Here is a 26,231-nt window from a genome sequence, read left to right on the forward strand (position 1 = left end):
ATATGGTTCCGTGATGATTCACCTTCTCACCGATGAGAATTTCTTTAGTGGCCTTCTGCACCGACGAGATACCGTCGTTGGCCTTCTGTTTCTTAATCCAGCCAAAATCTATCCTAGAGGGCAGTAGAAATCACCGTATTTTTCGAGCGACATATTCTCCCGTAAGGCTGGCAGTCTTTCTAAATATCTCATCGGTGGCCCGGTTCTGTTCCAGGAAAGACGGCCCGGTTCTGTGCCATGCTAAGGCTGAGCAGATGTCAGCACTATGTCGGGAACGCCGAAAACCCGGGCGTGGGCACTCTCCTATCCTTTCTATGCCGTAAGCATGCCCGTGAATCGTTGATATTTAGTAAACATCAGTGAACATTTGCGGAGAGGTTGTGTTACGTTACTTTTGTCAAAGCGTACAAAAAGAACCATGGCTAACCCAAATTTAACAGATATGACAGAAGAAGATGCGGCAGATCTGCAATTTCCCAAAGGTACATTTTATCGGTTAAAATAGAAGTATAATTATCGATTATAACCTGCACTTTATGACATTTGTCAACGTTGTTTCGATAAGCGTTTCATTTAGCAACATACGTAACGCTTCGAAATCGACTGTTTGATTGATTATGCGGCATGGTCTTAAGTAACGATTTTCTCTTTCAGACTGCTCATCGAGTAGAACAGAAAATATCGAGAATGACATAGAACTCGACGTGTCAGTCGTGAAGGATGAAATCATTACTTCAGACCCAACATGCCGCGTATGCAAATCTGCTTTGATGGAGCCTTACATTCGTTGTGCAGTGTGTAGCAATACGGATTTGTGTCCCTCTTGTTTCTCGAGTGGATGTGAAATTAACGATCATAAAAATGATCATGACTATATTATTATAAAGAATGAATTTCCTCTGATCCATGGAAGTGGTTGGACCGCTAAGCAAGAATTAGAGTTTCTTGATGTGTTGCAAGAATGTGGTTTTGGGAACTGGGGAGACATTTCGAAGAGAATGCAAGGAAAGTCAGCCGAAGAGTGCAGAAGCCATTATCTTCAACATTATATCGATAATCAAAGTATACCTGGTTTGCCAAAAATCAGAGAAACGAGGACAAGCTTATTCGGTTGTGATCCAATACCTTATCTGTATAAATTACAAGATCTGGAAGAGCCACCACGGTTTGCACCGAATACACTTAATTGTAAACTTTTGGCAGGATACAATCCCGCTAGGTCAGATTTTGAAGTAAATTTTGACAATCATGCAGAATTGATCATTTCTGATTTGGATTATGATGAATTTGATTTAAATGATAATTATGAGTTAGGAAAAGCGTTACAAATAGCTATGGTACAAGCATATAACAATCGATTGAAAGAACGTATGAGAAGAAGAAGAATCATACGTAATCATGGATTGATCGCGTTTAGAAGAACTATTTCTTGGATACAAAGATACGAATGTACAATAACTAGAACAATTGCAGAGCGATTACTAATTTTTATGCAATTAATGGGAGGTTTGGAATTTGACTTTTTAATGGAAGGACTGCATCGTGTGGGAGAACTTAAAAACTATTTTTATAAACTTTCCGAGTTCCGAAATAATGGTCTTACACACTTCCATAGTGTTGTACTGTTCCAAAAGTTAAGTAAACTAAGACAGGAGAACGAGAGAGAAAGAAAACAGTATCTGAATAATCCTGAATACAGCTGGAAGTCCATATTGCCTGGCTGCAATGTTACTGCAACTAGTTCGACACCTAATACTATTTCACAACGAAAGACAGCACCGCCTCTTGTAATAAAAGGTCTTCCTGGGTATGAGAAACTTACCCCTGCAGAGAAAGAGCTTTGCTCAGTAACACGTATAGTTCCTGCTAACTACCTTGATTTCAAGCAACTTCTGATAGGAGAGAATAAAAAGAATGGTTATCTTAGGCTAGCACAAGCTAGAGTCTTGCTTAAAATTGATGTAAATAAAACTCGTAAAATCTATGATTTTCTTACAGAACAAGGATACATAAATAAACCAAATCAATGACGCACACTTCATTAGTGTAGAAAATGTATTGACAATTTTATAAATATTTTGTATTTCGCGTGGACTGCCAGAATTGTGATATTAATTGTTAAGATTTATGCCGAAGATTTCCCAAGAGAGTGGGGGAATTAAGGAAATTAGCAAAATATAATAACATGAGTATGCGGTACTGCTTGGAGAAGTTTGATTACCCACATCAATTTATTTTACTTGATAATGTGTTGATTTTTTCAAAAGACTGGGTTTTTAATAATAAGGATCATGGGAAAGATTTTTACAAATGATTCTTAATTTGTTAAATGTTTCTCAAATAAAATGTAAAGTGGAAAAAGGCTTTGCTTCTTCATTGAAAGAGCATGCATTTTCTACGAGCTGTAGCGCATGTAATATTGTACAAATAATGTAAAGAGTAATATAATTATTATAGATATGCATGCATCGATTCTATGTAAATATATGTATATTATTTACATTTTATACAATTTTTAATTACGTACATAATACAATGTATTTTATAAAGAGTCGCATAAATAAAATATATTGCAAAATTTACTACTCGTGATTATTAATTTGACGAACGGTAGTGATGTTACCAATACTGGTTCAAAGAAAGTACCATGTGCAAATTTTTTGTGTTTAGAATTTGAAAATGCAGAGACACTATTAATCTCGGAAGTTTCGATGTTGTTGGAGCACAGAAAAGCGCAAAACGAGTCGGCCGAAGAGGAACAAGAGTTCTCTGAAGTTTTCATGAAAAGTTTAACATACACAAATCGATTCAGGCGATTTAAGAACAAGGAGACTATCGCTGCAGTTCGAAAGTAAGCATTTTCCACACAATAATGTGACAGCTTTTTTAATGAATTGAAATTTTATAATGTATTGGAAATGCTCTGTTTGCAGTTTACTTATGCAGAAGAAACTTCACAAATTCGAGCTTGCTTCGCTTGCAAATCTCTGTCCAGAGACACCGGAAGAAGCAAAAGCCTTGATCCCCAGTTTAGAAGGACGTTTAGAGGATGAAGAACTCAGAACGATATTGGATGACATACAAACAAAACGTTCGCTACAATACTGAAATATCCATCTTTTTTGTGATCATTTTATATGCTTTTCAATAAAGTAATCTTTTTAAAGATTCAATTTTAATTTGACAATCGATTTAGTTAAATTATTTTAAGAATCATAGTTTTATTAAAAATAGCATCTTTTGGCGTCCTATAATTTTGTTTACAATGGAACTTCGCCGAATATTAATTTCACACATATCTAGTTTCATAATTTGATAAGTTCTAATTTCTTGCGTATTTGCGATTTATTTACCTTCTGCATATATTTCTTTAAAAGGCAGTGTATATAAATAAATTAGACATCGCCTTCAAAAAGTGATTTATAAACACATAAAAAAAATGAGGTTTCAAGGCTTTAATTAGTCCAACAAGATAGACTCGAAGTCTAACAGTTTTTTATAATGTCATGTTTTGTAAAGCGCAGCGTACAGTTACATAATTTCGCTATTTGATGACGAGCCGAAGAAATATTTTAAAAGAAACCGGCTAATCTCGCTGACGACAACCGCGCATTACCGCCAGATAATTGTATACAGTTGACTGCTCGCGAGAATGGACCTTCATTATCACTATACTACGTTCTTGAGCAACCGTTAAATCGTCTTGGACCGTTTTCTTTTTTCTGTTTCCTGGACGGAATGAAATGTATGATAAGAATCAGTGATGTGGCTGTATAATTTCTTGTGTGGCATTCGCGCGATAATGAATTAGAGATTAATCTCTAGACCGGTTCCAAGTATTTTCTCGATGCGCGAATATTAACAGCTAATAAACAGAAAATAATTTCGTGCGATAACGAAGGCAAGAAAGGAAACTGTGCGATCGACGTGTCTTTTCGGACAGCATGGAGCGAGTCGCCATCTTCAACCAATAATCTCGCGACCACTCTCATTTGGTAAAATCGTTCGAAAAAAATATATAGCAAATACACTTTTTTAATCGTACAACAAATTTCTGAAAAAAATGCGAATAGTAAAATATTTCATATGGCGGTCGCTACATTAAGGCTGTAAGTTTAACGAATTTAATTATGCCCAGAATCGTTCTTCGTCCGCGAATAATGAACGCGGCAAATAAAACAGCATGTTTTGAACGGTTTGTCGATCGAGCGTGTAATTTTCTGCTGTTTTTATGAGCCAACAGAAACACGTCGAATTCATTGTTTACTGGCTAGCCACCCTATAGAACGTTTTTAATCATCGCCGAAATGCGAATGGTCTGCTCGGCTATTCTTACGCGTTTTACACGCGTTTCCCGTCTATTTACTCTATTCTTCGCCCATTTACTTTAATTGCGCCATACTATTCAGAAGAGCAACGTCGCCATGGGCGGTACACGGTAATCGGTCCTTCGATTACTCCCACGAAGAAACCTTTTAAGATAATTACAGAGATCGTTAATCGTCTGTAAACTCGAAGAAAATATTGTCCGGTTTATCATGTGGCTCGCAAATACGTGCAACCAACCGCCTCGATAGCAGAACCGAGTCGATTTGGAAAGAAGTGTTATCGGAATTACTGCGAACACACTATGCCCCGATACCTCGACGCGAAGATTATCTTTGTATCTTTTATTTTACGAACGTCGAAGGTAGATAGTGTTTCTTGGCCGGCGTATAAGAGTGTACGTAACGTTTCATAATAATCGAAAGTGTAACGCGTCTCTTAATCCAGAAATATACGAATTCTCCCGCAGTATCTCAACTGCTGCCCGCTGAATTTTTCTCCGCAACATCGGCACATTTGATACGAGCACCCGGCGACGTTACCGAGATAGTAAAAGTCAAGTTACGGTCGAGTTATAACATACTTTATAGACTGCAACGTCATAACCGGTGTACCATTATTGTGTATTGTAGTGGGGAACAGCAAATCTGAAAATATTCGCGAAACACGAGACACCTGGCGCATTAAATCGCACAGAATTATCGTACATATAACAATACATAATCAGTGGACTGCGAATATTATGACAAAACTTAGTAACTGCAATTTGAAACAGTATAAACATCGAAAGAATTGGCCTACTGAAACTATTAAAAAAAGAAAATCACTCTTAAGTGGCCCTTGTAGCTTACAACAGATGCAAAACAAGAATTTTTTGACATTTATTTCTTCTTTTAATAATTTTAGCAAATTACAAATAACAGTATTGAATACTTTATTCCCGTTTGCCTTCCGGTTTTGCGACGAAGTTAAAAATAATATAATAATGATTTCTTAATGCGTATGAAAATAGAATAAAACTCTTGCTACAAACAAAAGGTAATATCTTGCATTCTAATTTTTATTACTGAATTGTCGATAATACAGGAAAATTCGTTTCTTCTCTTAACAATTTGAAAGTGTCCAAAATAACGTAATTACTATTTCGTGTTTGACCTACTCATTTTTGTCACAAATGCATAAAATCTGCATTCCGGTCGTGAAAAGCAAAAATGAAAGATCGAAGTTGTTAAAGTAAACTGGGGTTTCATATTATCGTGCATCTTCCTGTTACTACCCATGGATTGAACCTGTTTCGAATGTGGGGAAGCGGAAGAAAAATGTCGAGGTGATGTTAATTGGCAAGCTAATAGAGGCAATCGTAGAGCAGAGGTAATCGGAAAGTAATTTTGCGAGTTTAACTATTTCTGGGTTTCTCGCCTCCGGTTGAAAACGATGCCATTTTCTAGAAATTGCCTGGTAAATCGAAGTCCCCGGATAGTTGTGTTGCCGGGAGCAGAAGCTAGTGCAGCGTCGCTGAAACGCGCGAGAAGTCTGCGCCTACGCGTGTGTAGGGTCCACCGGCCAATCGATGGAATCAATTTGCATAATGTATACATACGAAAGTATATGTTCCACAATGCTCTTCGATACTGCTGCTGGATTGCTTTGCCGGGCGATATCGTTGGCCAGAGGCGGGGAGGACTTACGCGTTCGTATGCGACGCTATTAGAATTCTTGATAGGACTTTTTCGGTACCAAAGAAGCCTAGCCGTCTAATGACAGCCATTGTATACTACACTCACAATGCGCTGTTGAATGTTTCATGAAATTGTAAAATTAGAACGTGCTAATCGATCATGCAGACGCAGACTTATCAAATTAGCCGATGCGTAAGTTTCGGCTGCCTTTTTAGGAACGAAATGCTTAAACATTTATTCTTTTGTGCTGACACATTTGGCAATGGTTCCAGTAGTCGGCCATTTAACGCTCAGATTTTCTCGACGAGTTTTGCTAAAGTCTAACATTTAAGATTTCATCATTGTTTATTTATTCCGTATGCAATGAATAAGCAGTAAAAGAAACGAAAATTGTTATAGGATACCACAGTTAAGGCCAGTAGTCGGTCATCTCAAGTGGCATTATTATTAATACAATATTTTCTAAATTTTTTATATGAGGACATTAAGCTATACATTGGAAGCGAGGATTGCACTCATTCAAATGTATAGGAGTTTGCTAGTTCCTTGTTTTTAAGCAATTTAGTTTCAAGAAGGCACTTTTGATAGGCATGAATATTATGAGAATTGTGAGAATCGTCAGAAAAATGATGCAAGTATTTTGTAGATGTCGCGTGACCGAGTAAGAGTTAATAAATTCATGTGGTCCAATGTTTACGTTACGCGTGCAAGTTGGCGTCACAACTTGCAACAAGTCTCGATTGACGGGGCGCAAGGATGTATTGGTAAAGTGACACGCGACATAAAGGTTTCGACAAGCTTGCAGCATTTCGACGGCAACATTCATGCAAAGGACGCCAGGCATTCTTTACTGTCCTTTCCGATTCCCTTCCATTCCGCGCTTCTACGACCGGCACCTGCCTATGATGCATTGTTTCCACAGTGCCGCCAAGGGCTTTTCAATCTTGGCCGGGTAATGAAATCGCTGCGAACCGTTCCCGCAGATTGGACAAAGAAACCGATAAAGACCTGTCTTCCAGCGGTTCGATCAGCTGCACACATAGGTACGCAGTTCGTTCAAGTGTAGCTGGCATTTCCATAGTTCCGTTCTAGACATTCGTGACTCTGATCCCGCGCTAAACTAATGAATTTGAATTGTTATCGTAATCGTGCAGATAATGTTTGCAATGGAAACTCTGAGTTTGGTTCTCTCGTTTCCTTCGTTAGTTCGACTAGAGTAATTCGACGAAATTAACAATCCGTAAAAAATCGTTTGTAAGTACCTGCCATCTGAATTTAATTTCTTGTAATTTATTTAGACGCGGACGATATCCATGATTATCTTTATTCATGTTATATAATAATAATACTGCTTTATTCATTTATTATATTATCTTTTAAAAATGGCTGCGCACAATTTACAGCAGTGGTCATATTAACCCTCCGCACTCGGATGTCCCCTCTAAGGGGACATTATAAGTCTAGAATCGGTGGCTCCGAGTGCAAAGGGTTAAAAAAATTTAAGGACATTTTCAAAAAAATGAGGGTATTAAAATAGCACGGTAAGGAACAACGAAGATTAGTCTGAGCCGCCTAACACAGGGGATTAGTTTGGGGTTGATTCGGATTGGGAGAAAGAGAGAGAGAGAGCGGGGTTCGAAGAGTGCAACGGGCACGGTAGGAAGAGCGGATTTTCGTGAGCCGGTAGTCGGCAGCGGGCAAAACGGCGAAACGGAAAATGCCATGATTTCAGTAAACACGGATCGCGGTGCATCGTCCCTGGCAAGGTAATTTGCAATCGAGCGAGGGCGCGAGTTTCGTTCGCGGTCGGCCGGGCATCGTGGTTGGCTCGTGCGTAGAGCGCGAGCGCGTCCGATCGGCGCCGACCGCGGCCGAGCACGGCCGAACGCGCGAAGCGCCAGCGCTGGCCGAGCCTGAACGGAGCGCTCGGGTCAAAATGTATTCAGTATATTCTAAACAAGCGCGCGACGTGCTGTCACGTTTTGTTTGTGCGCGCGCGAACCTGTGTCTCGCCGGGACGATATGCTGAAACATCGACGAGGTGACATTGCAACAGTGTTTTGATCGGGTGAAGCAAAACCACAGTGCGCGTACAGAGAGTTACATCAGTTCGAAACTTGTCGTGCTACACGGACAAACTCGGAACTCGTGCGGGTGTCTGTCTCTTCCCGGCGCGATTTAATTTCGTACCGGAGAGAAACAACACGGCGGAAGATCCGCTGAAAGGAGAAAGAGAGAGAGAGAGATAAATAGAGGCTGGCAAACTGTGTGAGTCCGTGCGTATAATACTCGAGAGCCCGCTGTGCCCGAGAGAGGAGGTTCTCTTTCTTTTCCAATCACGGCTCTTTCGCTCTCTATCCATTTCCTCTATCTCTTTCACCGATTCCTTCTCTCTTTCGTTTCCCCTTCCCGCTTTTCTTCGTTCGTCTTTCGTACGCTCCCTCCGGTCATTTTCTCTCTCCGTTCGGGAACGAGACACGTTCTTTCTCTTTCTCTTCGCCGGTCCGACGTCGTCTCGTGGGGTCAGTGGCTGCTCGATCGGATCCTGAGCAGGAACACACGACGGAGGAAGAGGACGATCTCTCCCTCGTCGTCGCGAGACTCGGAGGCCGCTACACGCGCGCGCCACGCACGCAGCCACGCATCCAAAGAAGCAGAAACAAACGGGAAATAAAAACATCTCTCCGCTTCTTCTTCTTCTTCTTTCTTTGGGGAAAAAGGTTTCCGCGAGCGATATACGTTCCGGGAAACTGCGAGAGCCAGAATGAGATACATATATATGGATCTACGCACATATATATATATATACATTCGTAGTTCGCGCACGCGGTCCGGATAGACGGTTCGAAAAAGCCGCGGGGAAAGGTGGAGGACGTTGCTGTTGTGCGGACGATGACGGGACATCAACGAGCCGGCTAGGTGGCGAAATCGTCGGGCGAGATCGACGGTATTTCCCGTGTGCGCCCGATGTTCGTTGATACATGTACGCGCGTGCGTGCGTGCGTGCTGGGCGCGTGTGCGTGAGCGTGTTGCGTGTGTATGTGCCTCTGTGGTGATCGACGCGTGAGACTCCCGTATCACGTACACTCTTCCAGTGCAGGAAACTCGTGCTCGTTATCTGGCCACTTTTCTCGTGTCTCGTTTTTTCTGTTCCTTTCCACTTGGTTTCTCTCTGTCCGACTCCCTCCCTCTCGTCCCGCCTCCTCCCCTCGGCCCCCTCTCCGGTCTCTCTCTTTCTGGTTCTCGTGCTCTGCCGCGTAGTATCATCACTTCTCTGTTTCGATCCAGCCACATCTCTTTTGCCGCGGTTTCGACCGTCGCCGCTCTTACCCGAACACGACTATAATATTTGTTTTTCTGGTTCCGTTCGGTTCCGTACCGTTCCGTTCTCGCGGGCGTCAGTGGCGAGATCGCACGACCGAAAGAGGACTGCTCCGAAAAAAGCAAGCGATGTGCTGCCGCTGTTGCTGTTGCTGCTGCTGCTGCTGCTCTTGCTCCTCCTCCTCCTCCTCCTCCTCTTGCCCCGCCGTTCACGTCACCGGAGAATGAGAGGAACATTCGTGGAAATTCGACGGACGATTTGAAGTCTCTCTCCCACTCCCACTACGTGTGTGTTTTTGTTTACATAGAGACCGCGGACTGCGCCCACGCGACCACGGGAACCCTCGAGGAAGAGGAGACGTGAAAATACATCCCGTTCGAGGAATACACCGGCCGCCGTGACGTTCTCGCACGAGAGGTGGGTAACGCTCGTCTCTATCCATTCACGCTACCGTTCGGCAACTCGCGGGCCCCTCGCCAATTGTTCAGCCGGAACTGTAATATTTTGCATCGTTTCTCGTAGCTGCCTGATATTTTACGTTCTGTGCGAAAGCTGAACAAATTAATTTCGCGCTCTTTCCACGTCTGTCTTCTCCGTTGTGTTTCGAACTTTTCTCGTTTAACCCTTTGCACTCCGCTGTCCCCTCTCACGGGACATCGTAATTCTAGCGTATCACTCGGATGTCCCCTCTCGTGGGACATTAAAGTTTATTAGTGATTACGGGGAATTGAGTTATTTCACCGCAACTTTTTGAGACATGCATGCTTGCTTGATGTTTTCTCTTGAAATGGCACAAGAAATCAAATCAAAATATAGTGAAATTACTAAGATATATATGTAAAAAAATGTCAGCGGGTTTTGGGTCAGAAGAGAACGCGAGAAGCGTGCTCACGACGGTCCGAGCAGTTCTCTTGAAAAGAGCGATAGGGAGAGTTTGTAGAAGAAAGCTCGGTATGCTATATATTTATTTATATAAATATAAATAAACAAGTCTAAAACTGGAGGAAATGACTGTTGACACAGTCAATAAGCCTGAAATGGATCGTGCGGATCAATACGCTTCGACGCGTATTGTTTTCTCCGTAAGTCGCTGAAATGGTGGAGGAAGTTACTTTTTTGGGGGTTGGAAATGTGTGTCGTTAACTCCTACATTATTTACCGCATCTCAAAAGAAACACATAATCAAACGCCAATGACGCGCACCACAAGTTTGTCAAGGCACTCATTGACCAGTTGAGAGGTGATTTTCGTGAATCGAGAACGCGTCCATCCACATCTTCTGCAGACAATAGATTATATAATAAACTACGTATTCCCGACGCGAGACAAAGAAAACGGGATTGCATTGTTTGTTCTGACAGGAAAATACCTGGTGGCAGGTGTCAAACGCGCACAAATCATCCTGCAATGCATATTGGGGAGTGTTTTAAGGTTTATTACACTGTACAAAATTATGAAAAATAAAATATTGATTTTTTTGCAAATATACATTTCTCGATGTCAACCAATTCATATAAGTACAATATCATTATAATACGTTACATGGTTCCAAAACTATACTAAATAATACGAGGGTCTGTAAATGCACGTTTCTGCCACAAAGTAGCGTTGAGTAGCTGATAGTCAACGTCCAGAATGGTTCGAAGTGCAAAGGGTTAAGTGAACGTATCTTACAAATTTTGAGCTTGCACACTCGCCGAAGAGCTCTCGGATTTGATGTTAAGCTTGCTTTCCTTGCGCGCAACTCCGATCTTGCTAGAACAAACGGACGCTTTAATGACGAGATTGTGAGATAAATTAGAATGAAATATGCTACAGAGAACGTAATTGCTTATAAATCCTCGTTCTCTCTAGCTTGTATTGACGTCCGTGTAGTTTGGAGTAATCTGTTCCACGATTTTGACGACAACGACAATTCAAAGAGCAAATTTTAGAAACATTGAATATTGAACGTGGAAGTAAACTAATTTATACGTTCACATGAAATAGAGTAAACTAATTTAAATATTCACATGAAATTGAGTAAACTAGTTTATATAGTTTCATGAACTAAAGTAAACTAATTTATATGTTTACATGAACTGGAGTAAACTAATTTATATGTTTACATGAACTGAAGTAAACTAATTTGAACGTACAAAAATAAAGTAAGATTAATTTATTCAGCTCTTTTTTTTATATATTTTCTCAATTTCGAACGTCCAAACATCGAAGTCGCGGAGGGAAAGAAATGTTTAACAAAGCATTTATTGCATTGTTTTAGATTATTGTAGCATTTTGATTCTATTGATAGAAACTGTCCGTTGCAGCATACCCTATTGCATTTTATTTCGTATACCTTCTGCACATACAGCAAGAAAAACGAATTCGGAACACCGTATGCATGTTCTCAATTGTTCTGTTCTGCACTTGTTCCATTGAAAATTAATCTTTTGGAGTACACCTCGACTCGCTGCGATATTCGGTTACTAGGAAACTCGTATTCACTTCAAATTTAGTTGCACTGTAAACGCATATGCAAAATCCCACGTTTATGGACTAGTTCACAAACATGACAATTGTATCAGTTGTAAATAATTATGTCGGACACAAGGTAGACAAAACTGCATTTACGGAAATTTTGCTTGTGTTGATTTGAGTGCTAATATCCTCTATTTATTATTAATTAATACTAACCACGAGTCAGAATCGTCATTCTATACTGTGCAAAAAATGTTTAAAAATTAGGCTGGGAAATAAAACGAGTCAAGTTGAATTCTTTGAATGCTGAAGATTTTGATTAAAATGCTACTTCAAACCAATTTTTATAACGATAAAGACATCGGCGTCTAAAATTTACCACTTGTAAAATATGAAGAATATGTAGGCAGCTATCGTAGTACATTATAGCCTGAAATATGAAACATGTTACAGGAATAGTATTGACAAAACATGTTTGTAATGCAATTAGGAATTATTCTGTTAGAATTTTGAAAGAACTATTGTCTGCATTATGTTTTGCAACTTCCCGGTAAAATTTGTGACAAGACATCCTGCTCTCAAGTTTTCCCGTAAAAGGAATCTAATGATTTATAAGCCTCGCAAAACTTTTGGACGCTCTTCAAGAGTTCCTTTGTCGAAGCACATGGTCAAAGTGAAAGTTTTAATTACAGTGTCTCCGCGCGGAGGAGCAATAGCACCGTGCGACACGCTGCAATGGCAAATTATTATAATCGCTGTTACACCATTTAGCGTTGCTCGTCAAAAAGCGCGGGCACGATTTCGCATGTATCATATGTATTTAAGCCGAAGTGCGGTTGCATCGGTCCTAAATGCCAAACGTGCACAGGGATTCATTTGTTTAATGAGGTGGAAAATATGATTCCGATAACATTTTATTTCCACAATTCCAGGATTATTCTACATTTAGTTCTATATAATTAAATTTAACGATGATTCGCCGGAGTATAATGGCGAGTTTAAAATTCGTACTCGTTAGTAATGTATGTCGTAACAATGCTTCATTAACGGTGAATTTCATTGAGTTTCGTACGAATGAAATTGATAATTAATAGAATTCGATAAATTTGCTGTGAAGTAAAGAAGGAATTTTTCGTTGTACGATTACTGAAGAAGTGCATTCTAATGCACAGTCTGGTCGATTTTCCGGCGTGCAGATATCAACAAGTGCCCACCAAGTAACAATAGCATTACACGTTCGAGCGAGCATAAAATCGCGAGTCTGGCTTGACCCAAGCGCGATTAACGACAAAATTCCCAGGCAACCATCCGTGCAACAACGCTTGTTGCACGGAAAGCAAGTCCACGTTTCCGCGACTGTCGATTTATGACCGCGGTTTTTATCATTGGAAAAATAAAGGGAAGCACTGTTATTTGTCTCGTTTATTCGCTCGTTCATATTTGTGACAATTAATTATCGCCGCATAATGGGTCATGGTTGGTGCACCGAAAAATTCGATTCTTCTGTTGCTCTTATCAATATTGTCTAGTCGACAATAGAGCAGACCTTAGATAAACGCGTAGTGGAAATGAACATTGAAATGATAATTATACGACATTAAGTGAAGGGGGTGAGGAATATTACTGGTTCACAAATACATATTACCGGCACAAAATCAAAATAAATTCAATCTTATCATTTTTATAAAGCAACTAATTTTAATGCTCGGCGGGTTTAATGTTAAGTCATTACACTCAATCACTCGGCTTTTCATCGACTTGTATCGACGTCGGGATCTAAAGACGAAGACTTGGAACATTCGTTTTATACGAACGAACTGGATTAACCTGATATCATTAGCAAATGCAACACAGTCTAACAATCTATGGGAGGGTTTTGTGAAATATAATTTATCATTAAATGAGAAGCACAATTGTTCGTTTGACGATCTGCGAGGTACTGATATTGTTTGACGTCCATCGGACGCCTAAGTTACAATAGATCGTACACGGTTATTACAGTCCGGCTATTTTGTGAGAAGATTGTACTCGATCTTGCATAAAGTATGATTTATTATCATGACCTGAATACAATCGATGTCATTCGTCTCGACGTTTCCCCAATTGTTCAGTGATTGGTGGTTTATAGCTCCGTGTATATTTGTCTTACCTACACAAGATATTCGCGGGACTGTCCGAAAAATGTCGGGACTTACATCGACGTCTCCGTACACGGTGCTCACACCTCGTTTACATAAAAGAGGTTATTAGTAGAGCTGTTTGCGAGTAATCTGATTTCCCGGGACACAGAGGCGCGCGGGAGGAATTCGATTTGATGCTGTGAGAGGAGAACGGCTGTAGAACTCTCGCCGCACGGATTGCATCACACGTGGCGCGCCAATGCGAGAAAGGTGTTAAACTCCTCTCCGTAATCTTTTATTTACTCCGCGACTCGGGTGTCAGCGTGTCGGACACGTGATCCAGAACCGCAGGACACTCGCGGAGAAAAGGCTCATTACTAAGGGAAATTATGTAATTAGCCGGGTATATATAGTTCGCTTCTCGGAAACATCTCGGTGCGTGCGCGCGGCGGCGGCGCGGCGCGGCGCGTAGAAGAATTGAAAACCGGGGACACCGGTTATGCGTGCATAGTGCATGCTCGAACGCGTGCGCGGCTGAATAACGCACGCGGTTTCTTTGATCACACGGTGTGTTCCGGTCGCTTCAGCTTCTCAAGCCGGGAGTTTTCGTTGGGCGAAACGACAACAAAAATAAAAAAAAAGATTAAAAGTTCCCGATAGGAAACACTACACCAGTTAAAAGGTTGACACTTAGGGGACAGACTTTGGCCACCTCGGTGGTCTGAATTCGAGCCCGGAGAATTTCGCTGAAATCGGGCTGGCGCGCAAAGTTCGAAGTCGTCGACACGCACACCGCGAAAGTTCCAGGGTCGCCGTCGGGTCAGCGGGGTCGAGTCCCGAAAGCACTCGGAATGCAATGGGATCGTTGAAGTTGCATCGAGACGGCGTCGATTTCGCCCCCCCCACCCCCCGAAGCCGTCCGTTCGAAGATCGAAGGCGAGGAGCATTAGCGGAGAGCCGCGCAAGCTGAAAGTTCGCCCGCGCTAGACGAACGACGCCGCAGCGCGGCCGTATTTAGTCGGTCGCATCTGTCAATAATTATTATCGTCGAGCACGTAGCCGCCGTTGCCGCCGCGCCGCAGTGGCGTACGCAGCGATCGCGGCAGCAGCAGACGACGGCTACTATATAACGTTATCCGAGAAAACACGAGGCAAAGCGATATCAACGACCCGTAGATACACAGAGGCGAACGAGACGGACGGAGCACGTTGGATTCCACGGTGGTCAAGTGCAACGAAGAAGGGAACCCCGCGACTCGCCGCGGAGTGGGACAGACGAGCCGAAGAATGGAAGGATACAGAATGATAGAGCGGTGGATCGGCGAACAGAGACGGGAAAGTCGATGCGAAAACGGGACGTCAAAGCTGCAGAGGGAGAGAGAGAGAGAGAGAGAGAGATCTTCGACTGCTTATTTGTCCGCGGTGACTTATAGGCGATACTCGTGACGCTAATTTTCCGCGCGACCTCGGAATTGCAATAGTGCACGGTTAAATTTACGTCGGTTCAGGAACCAGCGGTGTAATTTTCGCGTGCAGATTCTTTTAAAGAACTCGAGCACCGCTCGACAAACTTGGAGAATCGCTTTAACGAGATTCAAGAACAAAGCACTCTATGTTTCTTCGCGTTTTTATATAATGGCGGAAGAAAATTTGACTAATCAATTATGTTGTACACGTAAATATCTGTAAATTATGCGCAGTAGGGTAGCCTGAGGTCTCTCTTAATAGGAGACCGCTGCTTATCTCCGATACGGAACTCTTGAACTTAACTCGACATTTGTTAGTTACTTTATCCGCACATCGGCCTTGGAAGCGAATAATCGTCTTGAGGACTCGTGTAAATTTAACCGTGCACCGTATTGGCTGCTTCCGACGAGGATTTCGGGGAAACGTTTCCGCGGATCGTGTCAACCGATAGATCGGTGCGTGCAATGTGTCGTTCAAAACCGGATGTTGAATTATTGAAGCCTCGACGCTTTGAATATTGATGGCACGCGTGCGCCGCGATCGAAAGCTGCGCCGGTCGAATCGTGCCGGGATCGATAGACCGGAGAGAAGCAGCAGGTTGGAAGGAATCGGTTGACAAATTGGATCCCGGGAAGATCGCTCGGACGGCGAGATCAGTGATTGCGCGCATTGGCACGTTTCCCGCCGAGAGATGCAATCAAAGCGGTTTTACACCGGTTTCGCGATACCGATTTTTCTGTTGCGCGACAGCGCACCGCCGACGATGAGTTCGGCTGATCCATTTATCGAAGAATTACCGGAGGGAAAAATCTTTTTTTCCCACCGAAAGGGCCGGTCCCGGAGTCTTTGAACCGCGTCGGCTGAATGAAGCGATTAACAAGAAACGGCGCACTTTGTGCGACTAGTCCACCTTTGGTACTGGTCTCGCTCTACTCAGTTCTTCCACTGCAGGTACACACTAATCGCCTGGAGAGTACTCCGCGGAATGAATGCACTCGCAAAAAGCAGCCGTGATTCTTTTCACTGCGATAGTAGGTATTAATAGTAATAGGAGAACGGTCCGAAACAAAAGCAGAACTTGCGCGGCTCGTCACGCGGAAATGTATTTGAATATTTCTTGGATCCGCTGTAATCTTGCAATTAATGCAGGCTAACTAACGCATCAGAATTTTTGTGTTTCATCTATTCGTAAACGTGTAAAATCATCGGGAATGGGCGAACGGGGTAAGATGCGAATGAAGCGTCGACAGGTTCGCGCCGGGACGAAACGAAATCAATCGGAAGACTTGGATATTACCATTTGTTCTACGCTCACGTTTCCCACTGATTATAGATCCTTATGTAACCAGGAATTGCGTTCTCCCATCGAGGTATCTGTTTTTCCATCAACACGCTGGAACGTTGATTTGCGCGACGCGCATACGGAGAGATAGGATTTTTTCGAAGTAAACACGAGGTTCGACGAAATTGAACGCTCCGACAATGTTCTCGAAAGCTCGCGAAGAAATTCCGTAGGAAAATCTGCGATCGACGTGAAACGTGGCAATTATTGTTTTACAAGTGACTTAAATGCCGACTGTGGGATTTTGAGTGTTGATAAAGAACTCGAGTGTGCTGCTCGATATCTTGTGTACACAAGAACCGGCAACCGTGTGAAGAGATACGAACTCTATGTGTGTGAACGAGACGTTTTAATCCGTGTTTATTCCGCTACCGTTTTAATCGTCAATCATTCGCACAATGGGAAATTAATACTCCGCCATAAAAACGGCTCAGCGCAACGCTTAAAAGCACATTATTGTATTTGGAATTTTCAGATTGCTGTGCTCGGTTCATTATCTACGTGAATTTCGGATTCACGCGGAAATCGTGTTGCGATTTTTGTTGTTTTTATGAGAACATTGCGACAGCTCCGGTTTTAGATTTTATGTGTTTGCAATACACAAATGGAAAACATGGGGAAACGTAGCGAAAGGAACATGATTGACTGAACGAATTGATGAAATGATTGTTACTCGTATTCCGAGTTACTTTGATTTTTCCAGTGAACATAACTGTTTAGAAATTGATCTTCGTATGATAATAAGCATCGCTACTTTCACTCGTTTCACTTCCGTTTCGAAATCTGTAAAAATAATGCTCGATTCTATAGTGAAGATATAGACGAGGTGTGTGTCGTTAACCTCGTTCGAACAGGTGTGTTCTGGTAATGATAATATCAGGGTGGTAATTGCTACTAGTGGTTAAGCAACATGACATAACGAGAGAGAATTATCATTGGACTAAGCTGCAGATCCGACATATCAAAGTTTATTCTTTTCTTCTTTTATTAGGAAATCTCTTACGATGTAACCTGAGTTCAAAATTTGACAAATATCTTTCGAAAAATTCATGAAAAATTAAAAGGAAGTCGAAAATTGAAATTGCAACGATTTGATTTTATTTTCTTATTTCAGATGAAACTTTCGTTCCCCATTTAGTTCATATAATGGAAATTCTACTGTAACGGGAATAATTCGTAAACGGGAGTATTTTCTGTAGCTAGAAATTGAGAAAATATTGTTTTATTTTGTAGAAAAGTGACAGGTTCCACAACGACGTGGTTGCAACTGTTTCATCCTGGCTCGATAGCTCTCCGTGATTAGGCAAACTGTTCAACGGCGCACTTCCTTTAATAACGTCGCTATCAAAAAATGGCAACACGTGTTCGGATTTTATAGATGCCTGTAGACTCGCAGATATATCTTCGGCCTTCGAAAAAAAGGACCACGACGAAGGCCGCCATTGCTCGAATGCCTTCGATCTGGACAAGTATTAAAACCTTCTGGCGCTTGTCTGCTGGTCGCAGAACTCGTTCGATGAATCACTGCTGCGTTTTCTCGTCGCTTCGGTAGGTAGCTACATGAAAATGCTAATCGCTGGGAATTGCAGCCGCGCGCTCACGATAATGAGCCCGTCGTCTTCGCGTTTCGGAGCCGCCGGGACGCATATCGCGCGGGATCTCTCAGTTGCTAACGATGCTACCAATGATTATCGATAAGATATCAATGGCTTATCGAGAGGCTTTGGTCCACTGATTACAGCGCCGGCGATATAGGCGCCAAAGTCCATGCGAAATGCTTTATTAGGCGCACACCGGTGCGTCGCTGTTCCTTTTGCAACTTTCTGTACTTGCTTTGGAATAACTCGAATACCTGTAAGATGTACGCAGTCAGCGAAGTTCCTATAGTTTCACTACAAACTTCATATTTGACAAGCGGTTAAAATTTGACAATTTTTCACAAATTTTTTCTGCTGATAAACGAGGGGTGAACCTCTTCTCAGGGAAATGTTAACTTTTCATCGTCGGTATGTAGGAAACCGTACAATAAGAATCAGGAAAAAAGTTAACTTGAAAGTTGGTAGTGTTATACTCTATATTGCCAGCTTCGAAAGTATTTGTAGTTTTAAAACAAATTATTTTCCAATTTTTCACGCCCACAGTACGCACCATAATATTTTTGACGGAACTGTGGATCGTTTACCCGAATACTGGACTTTATTTACAGAATATTGAAATCATAAATTAATACAGGAGAGAACCATCTAATGTTTGCAACGCATGATATCAAATATGACGAGCGATTCGTTTTACCAATTTGTTTTTCGCCTTCATTATATGAATCTACCAACTGGCCAATTAATGGCCGACCGAACATCGAGTAGCATTTCAACAATTTTACAGAAATATTTTTCATGAAATATGATTTTATGAAAAAAATTGTTGACAAATGAGTATCACTCATCTTTTGTAGTATCACGTATAATGGAGCTCTTTTCTATGTATGATTTAGAGTCGTGTAGACTGATAACGAACTTGTTAGCTCTTAAAAATCAAAAGGCTACGCTGAAAGGCTGACTCTGGGGCGTCACGTTCATACTAAAGAAAATGAAGAGCTTCGCTGCGGGGTGTATGTGAAAGTTGAACGTGATGCATGACTGTATTGCGGGTAGCTAGGTTTTTATTATTTATCGAAAATTGTGCAGCGTGGAAAGAAACAATAAAAACGCTTAATAATATATCTACTACGTCATATTATATTACATCTTTGCAGATAATATACAGCGTCATATTACGTTACGCCGTTGAAGATAATATACAGCGTCATATTATATTGCATCATTACAGCATTATATATTAATAAGACGTGTCAACATTTTTATTGCGTTGAACGGAAAGTTTGTGCTTTGTGTCCGGTCAAATATGAAGAGAATAATCCTCTTATGAAGTATTTTTCATTCTAAATAAAATCAATCTAAATAATATGTCCGTGTATTTTATCAGGACAATGCTGGATCATATGTGAGCACTACGAATTCGAATAAAATTCAAGTCTTAAACTGGACAATTATGGAACATCCTCCTGTTCCACTATGTCAGCACTCTCGGATAATAAGCGATTCTGGTCGTTAAAAGTTATCCGAATGGAAAAATCTTTGAAACAAAATCGATCTTGGAGAATATTTCTCGTTAAAACTGCAAAAATTTTCCGAAGAAGTACATTAAAAAGTTCGTCGAACAGTAGGCGGAAGTGGTAGAAACGAATTGAAATTATACCGTTGACTGAATAAAACTTTGATTTCTTACAATTGACTTGGTCAATTCTAATTTTGCATAAAGGTCCGCAGTCTACTTGTAACAATTATAGTCCGCGACCGTAAATACGGTTTGCAACAGCATAACTGTCGCGTCGGGTACCCAAGTTCCTAGACTTTACCTGTAGATTGCGTACAATCGAATCCCCAGAAGCGTTGACACCGGTGTACACAGAACTCGTCGGCGTGTTAAGAGAAGTCGAGAAGACGAGTTTTTGCCAGCCGGAGCTAAGGGAAACGAACATTTCATGTGTTGTAATCTCTAATAGCTCTTCGACTTTCCTCTCTCTTGTGCAAAAAGTAGTTGGCGCTAATCGGCGCCGGCAACCGTTAGGCGCAGGACCGAGAGAGCAAACGAGTAACCGAGCAAGCGTGTAAGCGTGCAAGCGAGTAAGCGAGCGAGCGCAAGGAGATCTGGCCGGATTCCAGGAGCGTCTGGCGGAGGCGCCGGTTTTATTGTTTCCCGATGGCTTTGCCCACGCGATTCGCGGCGCTTAATCGCCGCGCCTTGGACGATGCCTTCGCCAGACACGCGTTGTTCGCGTCCAGACTCCGCAACGAGCGGTTCCACGATCCTGACAAATGTTAATCGGCAGATCGCCGGCTCCGGTGCGCCACCTGCAAACTCCCACGCGATTCGTGGAACCGAATCTCTTTGACCGTGGCGCGCAGTGGTCCCTTTTCCCGAAAACCCAAAATTTCAAAGTTCAGCGAGATGCAATTTCTTCTTAGAAAATCACTACAGGGTCCCACAGATTTCAATGTCAGAAATATGCCAAAACAATTTGCATCTATCGGTCCAAGGTCCTTAAATAAAATGTCGAATATATTTCCTGGTTAGTATCTCTGATGTAAAATTGAGTCCGGAATGAAACACTGCAACTAGTGAATTAAATGCAATAGAATCAATCGTTTCTTAAGATGTAAATTTTTCATGTGTGGCCAGATTACAATGGAATTTTGCAAGATCAATGCTCCAAGACCGAAGAATCTCTCCTAACTAAATGCTTGGGCAGTCGACAAACTTAGATCGGAAAATTAGAGCAGCTTCCCGCTTGTATAGCGTCTACGTCATGAAACTTGCGTGACGCAAGCTCTAAAATGATTGCTGCAGTTCTCTCCAAAAAAACGACCTTAGAGCGCAAACATTTTCCGAACATCCCACAAATTGGGATTACCCGGGTGCAATTTTCTAAGATACTAGTGATAAGCAGTGATGAATAAACTGCGGATTTTATGCAATTATGACAAGAATGAGGAGTAATTTAAAACAGTGAATTATTAAATAATCTATTAAACGTCATTTTCATCAGAAAAATTCCACGGATATATTGATGAAAGTCCCATGAAAAAGTAATGAAAAGTAAAATAGTTTTGTTATTGGATTAGTAGTTTTCTCCTGGACCCGTATTACGTTTACACTCCTCGGTGACCGAGGTTTCTCGAGCTTCTTGACCCCTCACGGGGTATACTCCGCGGTAGTGGGGATAATTCAGCGACATTTATTGCCAATGCCTCGGCGACATATATACAGAATTCACTGTATACGAGTCCACTAATTCGAGTAGAATTCTTGCCTCCCTTCCTCCTGGCCTTTCCCATGGAATTAATTCGAGAGAAAGCGGGAACAATGCTTCCCTTTACATGGAAGTAATCGATGATCCGATTTTGTACACGAGCCACGCGAAATTCTAATGCGATTTGTATTATAGGTAGAGAGTTCGGAGCCGTTTGCTACCCGGTTCCACAACGATCAAGTTGCTTCTATCTCTGGGAGAGTACAATGTACTTGACATGTTGCGGGCAGTTCGATTAATTTGAATCAATTTCATGTTCACGAGCTCTAAACTCTGCCGTAAGTGTTCCCGCAGAAAACTGGTTTGCCGGTGGCGACCATTAGATTTTTACAATTTGTTCGCATCGATAGCATTCGTCACCCTTGAAGCCATAATCGCGGAGCGTTTAGAAAATTTATCGCGGCCACAGTGGCTTCAGTCATCCCTCTATTTTCTCGAATAATATATAGATCAGGTATAATTAGAGGCGCCGTGAAACGTTAGAGCCTCTAACGATTTAGGGTTCTCGAACGCGGTGGAGACGTCGACGGACGCAGCCGGCGCGGCGAGAGAAGGATCTCCGTTGTAAAATAAAACGGCCAGATACGTATCTGTTGTAACATCGATAATTCATGCCCGGAGGCTGGAACCAATTACTAATTATACGCGCGTGTAAACTATTACGAAAGCTCCGCGACTATCTTTCGTACGGATCGACCGCGGAAGAGCACCGGCGCGGCGGAGAAAACTTGCGACCGTTATAATCAGAGGGTACGAGCACGAAACTACGTCGTTTAAGCATAATGCAAACGTATAGCGTTAATATCGAGTCCGCCGTCGCGTTTAATTATGTACCAAAGAGCGCGGGCAAGTTTAACGCTCGTATCAAGAAACATTTTTATGCCTTTTAGAACTTCTTCCGACGAACTTAAATCAAGTTTCAGGTAGCTGAAGCTCTTCTCCGTTTTATCGTGCAATTTCTATAGGTGAAAAAAAGGTGGCAGCCACTCGAACGAAATTATACGTCTTAAATTACACGGCTTATTTTAGAACACGTAAACAAGCCAACTAAACACCTGCGTATTCTTCTTCGTAAAGACGCGGGGCATATTTATCTTGAGACATCATTTATAGTTGTGCGTTTGTTTTATATATGTGAAAATTCCGAGATGTTGTTTACATCGTCTTTTCGTTGTTAGTGTCATTCGGTCTCGTGATCTCTTTCGAGTCGTTAGATAGTGTCCTTTGATCAGAGGATACGGTCATGCGAGCGTCACCCACACGTCGGCGGAGGATTCTTCAGGTTCGCATGATCATGGGCCAGACTGTCTCACGATCGGTTTGAGCCGATGCCCCGAAGCAGGTGTGCCGGATGCATTCTTGCATTCCACTTGGCTCTCGTCCTCATCCAGCATCCAGCATCACGTGTCGACCTCCTCCGCCGTGTCCTTCTTCCCGTCCTTCTCCTCGACGACTTGTTCTCTTTCCTCTCCGTGTCTTCGTTTCAGCCTCGTCTCTTCTTATTGCTTTCTATCCTTCTACCGGTATTTTCTTTTCCGCGGCTTCGTCGCGCCGACGAATTCCCGTCTCGTTTCGTTTTGCCCGAAGTTTTGCCCAATAGTTATAACTCCTAAATAGTCGGAATAAAAATATTCGCTCACGGCCGGCAAATAAAAATTTTTATTTCACGATGACACGTCAAACGACGACCCAGTTAGCCGTTCATATATTTCAATATCGCGAATAAAAGCACCATCTACTGTTCGATATAATTAAAGACAATTAGTGAACTAACCTCATTAATCAACTACTCCCAGCCTCTCTTATAGCCGTGAGACAGTAATAACAAAATTCTATGAAATGTGTGGTACAATCGAAGTTTGAACATTCCAACTTCGAACGGTTCAAACTTTACTGACTTGGTCTGCCCATTAGTGACTGTTTCTACTTGCACCCGACATTGTGCGCGTTATCCTCGTACTGGTACAACTCTATCGGTTCAACTCGGGACGGTAGTTTGAAAATGTTAGCAGCCCACGTGAAGAAATATTCCCGAAGGTTCATTGTTTAATAAGTTGGTGTTTGGAAGTAGACGAGATCGATTTGCTTCGAACTTATGAGTTTCACGTTGTCTTCGTGTGACTACTTTTTTGCTTGGCTTCAAGCTCGAAAATAGGGAATAAAACTTCGTATTTCGCGAAGCCTATCAAATGCTGTGACTTTTCGACAGAACAAGATGTCGACTTGTAAAGTTGCACTAGAAAATTGGGAAAACAGTGTATGGCAAACAACATTTGTAATAATTAAAAACGATAAGCGATGAACGGGGTCTTTCTTCGTAAATGTTTAGCGAAAATATTGTACTCTATATTTTCCACTTATGGTTTTTATTCGAGTCCCTTTACAGCTTCGGGCAACCGATCAACCGTCATGAAACGGCGACAATGGCCCCGTGGTTTCCTACGAAAGACAATTTAACGCGACCACCGCCATATTGGTAGTAGTATTATTAGAAGCTAGCATACAGAGAAACCGCGTTACGAGCAAAGTGTTTGCCCGAGTTTGCTTTCGCCGTATGATCGCATCGTGAATAAACTCTGGCCACAGGTTCGGAGCACGTTTGTGGAATAAACCTAGATTGTTAGTCTCCGGTTACGACCAAACACGGTTCGGTTATGTTCCTTTACGATACACGCTACACAGAAATGCCTGATATCCTGCGAGTCTAGAATTATTCGCGAGCAAACAAGTTATTACGAGCCGTTCTAATATGAATGATAAGAAGCAAACTTTATATTGCCACCGTTCATTAAATCATCTTCAAACTATTTACTCTGTAGAGTATTTCTGCCGACATAATACCTGGTTAACAAGCTAAAATTAATACATATTGATATTCTTAACGCTAGGTTTACAGGACCCGTCAGAATGACGGGTTCTAATATTTTTAATTAAGATTCTAAGACACATCCACGAGGAATTATTCAACGAATTTATTTCTTTGGGTCTATGTTATTAAAAAAAAAAAAAAAAAAAATGGCTAAAAATTTGGGCATTCTTGTTATTTTTATAAAGTAACGTAAAATAGTCATTTTTAGTGCTCCGTAAACCTTGCGTTGAATTATTTTAATCTGTCTGCTGCTTTTAATTGCACCCGCTCGTTTTTTGTCATGAATGCACGAAACCGCAGTGTGTTCATCGCACACGATCTATGTTGTTAAGGGGCTGCGCTCTGTAACAAGTTCCTTATTTACTATCGATTTATGCTGACAGTATATCGATCGGGACACCGTCAGTTATAACACTCCTGTCTATAAAAGGACGAGTATGAAACATAGCGGTGGTCAGAGAGGATCGGGGACGATGAGGGGGGGAAAGACGTGTCCCGACCTTATCTAGCGACGTTCGAGTACCTCGTAACGCCGGTGCAACGTCGCGTAATTATGGTAGACAGGAGTAATTGCTCTCAGGAACTGGGAAGCAGCCCGAGTTCCACGTATATCGGGACACGAGTAAACTCCGCAAACTCGATACGTCGTGTTACACGAGGACTCCAGTCGCGATACACACACGCTACGGAGACTCTGTTGCCGGGCATTTCCATACCGATATTTCTAATGTTTACCGTCGGAAGGTTTCGTCGCTCGAGTTGTTTATTGAACGGACACTGGTGCCGGGAGACGAACGAGCCGCCGTGATATTAATCCAGATTTACGCGAACCAAGCATCGTAATTGTTCCGACACAAAATTTAAAAGTCGCAATATAAGGAGTTAATACACTTAATTAACAAATATCTTGGTTACCAGATTTTTTGGACAATATTTTGACATGTTTAAACTCTTTTAGTGTGTTCTCACATTTGTATTTTGATCCATCCATTTTTCTCATAAAATCCACAGTCTAGTTATGACACATTCGAACGCATCCCATTAAGAGTTAAACACCTAATTAGCTTGATCGGATTGAATCTTCCAGCTTCAGTTTCCGTAACCGTTTCGAAGTTGCGAATATTTCTGGGGAATGTAATTTGACTGTCATTAAACGAGATATTCTCGTTACTGTAACGTTACAGCTAGTGACCAAATAAATTCGATCGTTACGCGTAAAATCTGAATAACGGAAACCGCGCAATCACGTCCCACGATTGATTAAAAGAAAGAAAGAAAAAAGGAAAGTGAAACGGTTTAATCAATGCGTAAACGATGATGTTATAGCACCGAAGTGGGGGCGAGGGAAGGGGGAACAACAGTGTTGCACGCGCACCGGTGTCGCAGTCATTAATAACGTTTAATCTCCTGTGTAAAAGCTGCGGGAAGACGAGAAGGTGTGGTAGGGGATTGCTCGGTTTCCGAGGGGGGGCCATTATCTGTCCATGGCCGGCCTCTAATTCGCATAATTCGGTTTAGGCCCACATTAGGAGCCACGTTTATCCGACACTCCTGTGCTCGTAAAAACGTGCCCATCGCTGGCAGCCCTGAAATTTACGAGCACCACGGCCACATGCTGGCTCGAACCTTTCTACCTTTCTTTCCTTCCTTCTTCCTTCTCCCTCGCCCTCCTCTACCCTGACGATCGCAAAAATTACCTGCACGAAATGAAAGAGGCCCCGGGATAGTGTGGCTGCGATACGTAATCCGCCACCAGAATTACGAGACGATACCATT

General features: G+C 42.1%; 2 protein-coding genes across 4 annotated transcripts in view; both read left to right on the top strand.

Annotated features, from left to right (window-relative positions):
• Window positions 1–287: 287 nt before the first annotated feature.
• On the top strand, window positions 288–3,187 carry Ada2a (Transcriptional adapter 2A). 2 transcript variants are annotated; one of them, XM_076789903.1, is made up of 3 exons: window positions 288–482; window positions 2,671–2,851; window positions 2,934–3,187. In XM_076789903.1, the coding sequence occupies exons 1-3, from the start codon at window positions 419–421 to the stop codon at window positions 3,106–3,108; spliced, it is 420 nt and encodes a 139-aa protein (XP_076646018.1). In that variant the 5' UTR covers window positions 288–418; the 3' UTR covers window positions 3,109–3,187. The 2 variants fall into 2 exon arrangements, with proteins under 2 accessions (XP_076646018.1, XP_076646017.1); XM_076789902.1 differs by lacking the exons at window positions 2,671–2,851; window positions 2,934–3,187 and adding an exon at window positions 655–2,642.
• Window positions 3,188–7,955: 4,768 nt separating this feature from the next.
• Pde9 (phosphodiesterase 9) overlaps window positions 7,956–26,231 on the top strand; it is a 133,833-nt gene continuing 115,557 nt past the window's right edge. Inside the window, exons 1-2 of one of the 2 annotated variants that reach the window (XM_076789913.1) lie at window positions 7,956–8,952; window positions 9,101–9,744. The gene's annotated coding sequence lies outside the window, so the exon portion shown is untranslated. The remainder of the gene's footprint in view (window positions 8,953–9,100; window positions 9,745–26,231) is intronic. The other variant, XM_076789914.1, reaches the window with a different exon arrangement.

The sequence above is a fragment of the Halictus rubicundus genome, chromosome 6, assembly GCF_050948215.1.
Source record: "Halictus rubicundus isolate RS-2024b chromosome 6, iyHalRubi1_principal, whole genome shotgun sequence".
Taxonomy (NCBI): domain Eukaryota; kingdom Metazoa; phylum Arthropoda; class Insecta; order Hymenoptera; family Halictidae; genus Halictus; species Halictus rubicundus.